Source organism: Merops nubicus, unplaced genomic scaffold, assembly GCF_000691845.1.
Source record: "Merops nubicus isolate BGI_N331 unplaced genomic scaffold, ASM69184v1 scaffold38784, whole genome shotgun sequence".
NCBI lineage: Eukaryota > Metazoa > Chordata > Aves > Coraciiformes > Meropidae > Merops > Merops nubicus.
In genome coordinates this window covers 361-8,752 of record NW_008606923.1, presented here as the reverse complement: position 1 = coordinate 8,752, position 8,392 = coordinate 361, and the positions used below count along the sequence as shown (strand labels likewise).

Here is an 8,392-nt window from a genome sequence, read left to right as displayed (position 1 = left end):
TGCCATCCAGCCAGCTTTAATCCACTTACTGCCGTGCTAATTATGCATCACTTTCATTTCTTAACTGAAGTGTCCCCATGAACCAAATTAAGCCTCACGCAGGCTCCTCTGACATCAATTCTGTCATCTTTAGCAACAACACGGCGCGGCGAGAGGAGGCGTGGGCTACCCAGACAGTCTGTCTCTTCTAACCCGCTGCACCGGGGTTTTAACCCTGCCCCAGGTGATAGTTGTGAAGCTGCTCCGTGGCTTTAATGGGCCACCTTGCCCCTGAAATTGTCCCTGCATGTCAATGCTAGGCTGTGGGGATCACATCTCTGTCCTTCCTGTCACCCCGACATGAGGACGGTGGGATTTCAGGCAGGGAGGTCCTTAAATAACACACAGATCCTCACATCGTGGCGATGCCCTTTTCCTGTCTAGCCCCAGTGTGCCCTCTCCCTGCATGCCCTAAGGTGGGGAGAGGGTGGATACGGGGAGTCCATCCCTTCCCTTCGTGTGGCCTGGCCCCTCCAGGTTGCTGGGTTTGCAGTGATGTGGAGAAGCCCACCCCCAGCGTGGGTGACAGTCACGCCGTGCCACTGCTGAGTCACCTTGAGCAGCCAGAGCCACAGCTGAGCTCCTCCACCCAGGCCCTTGGGGTGGGCTGTGCTTCCCACACCATGGCCTCTTCCCAGCCTCCCTGCAGTGCAGGGCTGCCTGGAATGCTGGCTTCTACCTGAGTCCTGGCTCTTTAGGAAGCAACCAAGGAGCTAGATGGGAAGACTGGCTGCCTCCGGCATGGGGCTAAAAACTGAGACCACGTGTCCCCAAGGAGCAGAATCAAACCCTACCTATGTATCTCTCACTGTCTGTTTGTCCTCCTGCATACCTCTGTGCTGCCCATCAGCAGTCTGTAGGCACTAGGAGCTGGCTTTTCCACCATTACCTGGAGTAAGAGGAATAATGTGAACTACAGTTCAGAAATCAGCCTGTGTTGGTGCTCAGCTCAAACCCAGCACATCCTGTGATTTTCTGACGTTTACGAGTTCCTGGTTCCCTGCTCCCCTCACACAGGCTGGGCTCTCTGTGGGAAAGGCTGCCATCCATGGCTGGGCAGCCTGAATCCACCCCACTGCCTGGACCCAGCCAGGCACCCTTCGCTCCTAGGCACACAAGGGCTTTGCAAAATTCATGCTGGGTGAGTTTTCCCCATACCATGGCTGTGCAAAGGAAGCGAAAAACAACCTTTCCCTTGGCTTATTGAAAAGGGGCAGCAAAAAATCTGCTGGCACTCTCTGGAGCCATATATCATGGCTCCAAATATATGAGGCTATCACTGTAGAACTTGAGTTTGGCTCTGTAAAGGAAAAAAAATACCATCCCGTGCCTGTTGCAAACAGCCACAGCACAAAATAAAGCCTTACAAGGCTGGGGCAGCCTCGTAGATGGATTGCTTTTTAATTCCTAAAGCTACAGTGGTAAATCTTTTTATTGGAAGCTCCGGAGATACTGTGTCACTCAGCATGTGCGGCAGCACGGAGGGGAAAACAACTCCACAAGCTTCTGGGAGAGGGAGTTTCCTGGGAGCAGGGCTGTAGGTGATGGAGGAGGGATGTGTGCTCATTGTGGGAGCGCTGAGCAGGCACAGGGAGCAGGTCTGGGAGCGGGTGGTTAGGCAGGGACTGGCCATTGGACAGATGCTGCTCTAAGTCTGAGAGGACAGATGGACAACTTTTGGGGAACAGCTCTTTGGAAACAAAGTGTTTGGAGAGGAGGAGACGGTGGCATGGAGCTTGACCTGGCTATGTGCTTTATGTTGCAGGGACAGAGAGGTGCTTCTCTCAGCTCTGTGCAAAGACCTGGAGCAATGGCATCTGCATGCTCCCCCCAGCTCTTGGCCCCTTGATGTCCCTCTGCTGTCCCCTCCAGGCTCTCCTGAATCCTGAAAGGATCATTTAGTTGGTGAGGACTCCCAGACAGCACTTTGGGATCCTCCTTCTCCCATCCTGAAGTGCTGGTCGATGACAAACGAGTAGGAGCAGCGGGAGCAACTTCCTCCTGCTTCTGCTGCCTTTTCCCCTGCAGGTCTCTTTGCTCCTTGGAATAATCCCTCCAATGTATGCCGGGAAGGTGGCAGGGGACCAGACTGACCCCGAGGGTGCAGGGCAGTGGGGAGCATTATCCTTGGAACAAACAAGTTCTGTAATTCCCTTTCTAGGGGCTGCAGTGAGCCCAAGGCAGGCAGGAGCAGTCAGCCACTGCTTTCCTTCTGATGGAGAGGTCGAACACCCTCTCTGTGAAACCATTCTGCCTCAGGAGAACAGTTCTGTTTTTATTAGTTTCCATACCCTGACTGCAGCTTTTACTAAAATTAATTATGGGATTAAAAGACTTGCCCAGGAGCCTTTGATTGCAGCATCTCTCGTGAGCCCAGCTGGCATGTGGTACTCAGGGATTTGGGGTCATCTCCATACACCATCCCAAAACCCTGGACAGGGGAGCAAAGTTTGCCCACACTCCCGCACCCAGGAGGTGCCACCAGCTGTGCTGCAGTGGTGGCTTTGGCCAACCTTCGGAGTGCTTTTCAGGGTGATCCCTGGCCTGGCTGGGGAGGGGGGGACAGGCAGTGGGGCAGCCCCCAGCAACGCTGCCCAACATGGTGGGGCCTCAGCAGCACATTCCCTTCCTGCATCTCCCAGAGGGGAATTTGGGGTAGCCGAGGAGGATGGGGAGTCCCAGACCAGGGGACGGCAGGGCAGCTGGGGACATAAGGCTGGGTGAAGATAAAGCCAGTGCCTCACCTTTCTGGCTGCTCTGAAATCCACTCCAGCTGTGCGGAGCCCCAGGACCCTCCAAAAAATCCTTGTGGGGAGACACACTGTCTTCTGAGCTCGACCCACAGCGGCCACAGCCGTATCCTCACACAGGGCAGCTGCTCGTGAGCAGGGGGACACGTCCTCCCATCTCCTGGCACGAGGGACCCTGAAGCTCCACGCAGGCAGCTGTCAGAGTGTAATAAAATGCTATCGATCGTCTATTAAGAAGCCATTTCCTGGAGATTTCTGGCCAGGGAAGCTGCCGGGTGAAGTAAGATGGGACAATAATGGCCATCAAGGAAGCATCAGTCACATCCACCTGCACAGCAGTGACAAGGGGCACGGCTGCCAGGGTGTTGTCCTATCAGCAACAGAAGCCAGAGAAGGAAGGCAACAGATGGATCTTGATGCACTTGGCCACACTGATGTCCTCTGGAGAGAAGCTGCGAGCAGCCAGCAGAACCCTGAAGTCCAAAGTTACTGCAAAGACCCTACAAGTGCTGAGGAAGGGCTTTGCCCACAGCAGACCCTGCCGTGGGGACAGGAGAGGGAGGAGAGCTGGCTGCACTGCCCCTGAGCCTGGTTTTGTGGGGGCAGGAGGGAGTTTGCAAGCCCCAAATCCTGCCTGTTCTTGGTCAGTGGACTGGGTGCAGCCCTATGTGATGTGCCCAGGAGGGGCTGGCACAGATCAGCAGCGGGCAGCAATGCCAGTGCTCTGCCCAGAGCTTACTCCTCTGGTGTTTCAGTTCAGGTCCCCAGGCAAGCCCCGCTGGGGCACTGAGCCAGCACAGAACTGGGTCTGGGCAAGTCAGGAGAGACAAGAGCTCAAGCTGCTCCAGCAGCCCCTCGGGTGGTATTTTGGAGCCTGGGTATTTCATCCCGCAGGAGGACCTGGCATACAGCGGGAAGTCAGCGGCATCAATCTCAGGCGGTAAATCGATGGATCCTTCCAGCCCGGGGGAGCACGACCAGGCAGCCCACGCTCCCCTGGTATTTTCATGACATTTCCCAAGCTGTGTGTCTGGGGACAGATTGATCATTGCTGCTGTGGAGGCAGCTCCCCCTCTGCAATGGCCCCAGCCCCAGCTTGGCCCGAGCACCCTGGAGACCAGGAAGGGTGTGCGAGTCCTGCTCACACCTCCCCTGCCCGGCCCTGAGCCCGCCTGGACCTGCAGCCTCACCACGGCACCAGAGCCGGGGGGACACCCCTGGTGCCCATCACCTTGGCATGTGGCCCGCTCACCACCCCAGGGGAGATGGCTCGGGTTCAGTCTTGTGCTGGGAGCAGAGCTGGGTCCTGGGAGATGCAACCAGGGCACAAATCAGGCCAATGGCTTTTTTAAATTCTCAGTGAGGCTCGGCCTGCGCCAGGCAGGGATGGAGGAGGGCTCCCCACGTTCCCCAGGAGTGCAGGGGGTCACGGCAGGCTGAGGAGAAGGGTGGCATGTACCAGATCCAGGTCAGAGGGGGGAGGGCAGAGCATATTCATGGGGACAGGGACAGGCGTGGAGCTGTGCCTCAGTGCTGCAGGCAGCCTGGGGCACCCATGGTCCCGGATTTTCCCTGCAGGCTCCAGCTCTGGAAGGAGCAGCTGTGCACCTTCCTTCGCCCTCAAGGTGCTGGGGAGGTGGGAGAAAGGCTGGGAGGGAGGAGCTGCAGAGGCATCCTGCAGCCCCACACTGTCTGGCACCACCAAATGCCTGTGCAAGGATCCCAAGGACACGTCAGTGCCAGAGAGTCCTGGGGAGGTCTCAAGGGAGAGAGCACCCACACACCATTTTTTCCCCACTCCATCATGTGGAAACACCTCCTGCCCCTGTGGGTGTCAGCCTGGGCATCCCAAAACGGTCCAGGGTGCCTGACACCCACAACACGGGCACCCCCGGGCTCACCCTGCTGGGCCGGGAGGGATGGGATATTTGGGGGATTGCTGGCACATCCCTGACACAGAAGCCAGCTGTCCCTGCACCACGGGGGATGCCCTGGCCTCGGCCAGCCCGGGTGCTGGCAGGCACGACACCTCCGGGGCCCCTTGGCCACCGCCACCACCTCCCCAGAGCAGCACTGCCGACAACACCAGCCTTCACATCCCAGCAGGACAACACAGGGAGGTGGAGACCCCTCCGTCTCTCCTGCCCTGCTCCCCACCACGGATGGGTGCCACGGTCCCTGGGTGCTGGTGGTGGGGAAAGCTGGCCCCAGTCCCCCCACGTTTTCCCACTCTTCAGCAGAGGGGCGTTGCGTGGTTGGTGGCCTGGCTCCCCCTCGCCTCCTCCAGCTCGCACTCCTCGGCGTCAGAGAGGGGCAGCCCCAAATCGCTGGTGCCAGGCGTGGGCTCGCACTCGGTGCTGCGGGTAGTGGCGTGGGTGACGCTGGGCGAATATTTCTGTGGCAGCAGCGGGTGGTGGCCAGGGTGGCACATCGCCTCTTTGAACATCTCCCGGAAGCGGGTGGACATCAGGTTGTAGAGGATGGGGTTGGCAGCTGAGCTCAGGTAGAAGAAGACGCCTGAGATGATGTGGACATACTGGAACATGTATAGCATGTGGCTGGTCCAGGTGGAGACGAAGCTCCAGACGAGACGGTCAGTGTGGAAGGGGGCCCAGCAGATCCCAAACACCACCACCAGCACAACTGTGGGGAGCCGAGGAGTTGGTGTTACTGGAGGGATGGGGATCACGCCCCAGGGGACCTCCAGTCCCTGGCCAAGCTCTTCCCCATTTTGGCTTCAGACACCAAAGAACACCCAAAAATCATGGCAGAGAGGAAAGGGGAGAGGGGAAGGCTCTCCCCAGTGCCTTTTTGACTTGCGGTGGAGGGCTGGAGGGCTGGACAGGATCTCCCTCCTTCCACCTCCTGCCAGGGCTGCTCCAGGCACTGCCACACCACATGTCTCTCTCTGCTGCCCATCGGTAGGGGGCTGGCCCTGCCACAGCCCCCCCAGCCAGGCAGCATGGCTGGGGCATCCAGCTTCTGGGCACCCTGCCGCCTTTGCCAGCAAAGTCCAAGGAGCAAGAGCTATTTGTGTCCCCTCCTTGTGCTCTGGTTTTGGATTTTTTTCATAACCCAGCTCTGCTGATGGTAAGGAAAGGAGATGATGTGTAGGTGGGCCTGAGGTCCCCAGCCCTGCCATACTTGTGCCACCTAGGGATAAGTGCCCCTTCATCCCCCTCCCATCCCCAGTGCTGGAGGAAGCAGAGTTACCACTTGTCTGGGGCGCAGTGGAGAAGCAGCCCTGGCTTGTCCCCAGGCTGGGCTGGGCAGCCCGCCATGGCTGTGCTGTCACGGGGCTGGGAGCACACAGAGGTCAGTGTGCCGAGGACAGCCAGCTCCCGCTGCTGGGAGGGGGCACAGAGGCTGCAGGGGTGGGGCTGGGGAGGGGACCAAGGGCACAGAGCAGTGGGACAGAGGGATGCTCCAGTCCGGCCGTGAGACACTGCCCCGGGACGGTCACAGCAGCTGGTGGGCTGGGTAGGAACTGGTCCCGTTTTGGGAAATCCCACCACCACCTGCATGCAAGGTCTGGGCTGGGGGCAGGTTCCCTGATCCCATCCCAGCTCCTTTTCCTTTCTCACCTAGCACTTTCCTGGAGGAGGGGAGGTCTTGCGGCCAGGAAGGAGCTGGCACGAGCAATCCCCAGTGCTGGAACGGAGCCACCAGACCTGCCTTTGCGCTGACACCCTGCGAGCCAACTCCACGGCCTTCCTCCAGGGCAACCCAGCCTCAGTTTCCCCCCAGCACCCTCCCAGCACAGCCTTAGGAGTCACCCCCTGGCTCTGCCCATCCCCAGCATCAGACTCCCCAGCACTGGACTCACACAGCATCTTCGTGACCTGCCTCCTCTTCATTTTCTTCTGCCCCTGGGTGTTGCGGCAGTCGTGGTTGCCACCAGATTTAGCTCCCAAGGCCTCCAGCATCTTTTCTTTCCTGAGCTGCAGGCCGATGAGCAGGTAGAGGATGCTGATGGTGCCCATGGGCAGTAAGAAGAAGACGATGGTGGTGATCTGGATGATGAGGTTGTAGGTCAAGCGCGGCTTCACCAGGGTGCAGATCTCCGAGTCGGGCACCCGCCCTCGGCCAGGCACGCAGAGGGGCTGCAGCCCGTGGAGGCTGGTGTTGGGAATGGAGCAGACGATGGACAGGACCCAGATTGTGACGATGACCCTCTTGGCGTGGTTCCTGGTGACCACGTACTTCGCCTTGAGCGGGTGCACCACGGCGATGTAGCGCTCCACGCTCAGGGCCGTGACATTGAGGATGGAGGCAAAGCAGACAGCCTCGAAGAGCAGCGTCTTGAAATAGCAGCCGCTGGCACCCAGCAGGAAGGGGTAGTTGCTCCACATGTCGTACAGCTCCAGTGGCATCCCCAGCAGCAGTACCAGCAGGTCGGACACGGCCAGGCTGAACAGGTAGTAGTTGGTGGGTGTCCTCATGAACCGGTGCCGCAGGATGACGATGCAGGTGAGCGTGTTGCCCACAGCTCCCACCACAAAGATCAATAGGTAGATGACACACACTGGGACAAAGAAGCTGGACCGTCGAGGTCCCAGGTACTTATCCCGCAGCTGCTCCTCCGTCAGGTTGGCATCCTTGGGGTCAAACAAGGTGTCTGGGTGAGTTCTGTTGCAGAGATCAGGGCTGATGGGCTCCACAGGGAAGTCTTGCTGGGGCAGGGTGAGCTCGGTGCTGGAGCAGTTGATGTAGGGATTCATGGCTACGGAGAGATGGGGAGGTTTGTGGGATGCTTTTTCAACCCCTCTGCTGCCCCCACTCCTTCTGCTCCCCTCCCTGTTGGTGTCAAGGTGCCAGGATGCTGCTAATCACCATGGCTCTGCACCCTCACCCCCATCCTGACCCAGCCACAGCCTTTCCTTTGGGAAACCACCCAAAATTTCCCCCCAGCCTCCCTCTGGGGCTCCCAAGTGCTCCTTGTCCCATTTGCCATCCACAAACAACCCTGGCAGCTCCCCAGCTCCCCTTTGCCCCTTTGCCCTGTCATTGTGGAGATGGCAGTGGAGCTGTCCCTGCTCCCTGCTCCCAAAGCAGAGCAGGATATGATCCCAAAGCCCATCCCAAAAATCGATCCCAGCTCTTACTCAACTGGCTGTGCAGAGGGACTGATGAGGCAACCATAAAACAGCCATAGAGAAAATTGATTTTCCAACCCAAGAAAGACTTACAGCTTGTTGGGAAGCTCCAGATGAAGGCTGAGGTCCCACCACCCCTGCACTGGACAGGGTCGGGCTGGGGAGGGAGCGTGGGAGGGGATGGAGTCTTCACTACCTTAAGAGGCAGGCTAATGAAATTCTGCCGCCGCTCTCCCCTCGGAGCTCAGCTCGGAGAAGCCGCCTGCGCTTATCCACCCTCTCCCGCTGGTCCCCCGTCAGCGAGGAGGCTGGTGGGTGATCCGGGAGGGCGCCGCAGGCTTCCTCTCCCACCACTGGGCAAGCAAAGGCCGGTGCTGACCCTACCCCTGCCAGGGGCTGGCTCCTCATCTGCAAAGCAGCACTGCCGAGAAGATGCTCTTCAGAAAGAGAGAGGAAATAACGTTAGCGTGATAAACTCCACTGACTCCAAGCCAGCCCCGGGGGCTG

At 58.9% G+C, this 8,392-nt stretch overlaps 1 protein-coding gene across 1 annotated transcript; it reads right to left on the bottom strand.

The window, feature by feature from the left end:
- Positions 1 to 5,022: 5,022 nt before the first annotated feature.
- NMUR1 (neuromedin U receptor 1) lies at positions 5,023 to 7,510 on the bottom strand. The gene is made up of 2 exons (XM_008939800.1): positions 6,616 to 7,510; positions 5,023 to 5,432 (listed from the first exon to the last, which is right to left on the bottom strand). Exons 1-2 carry the CDS (start codon positions 7,508 to 7,510, stop codon positions 5,023 to 5,025), a joined length of 1,305 nt encoding a protein of 434 aa, XP_008938048.1.
- Between the last annotated feature and the right edge of the window lie 882 nt (positions 7,511 to 8,392).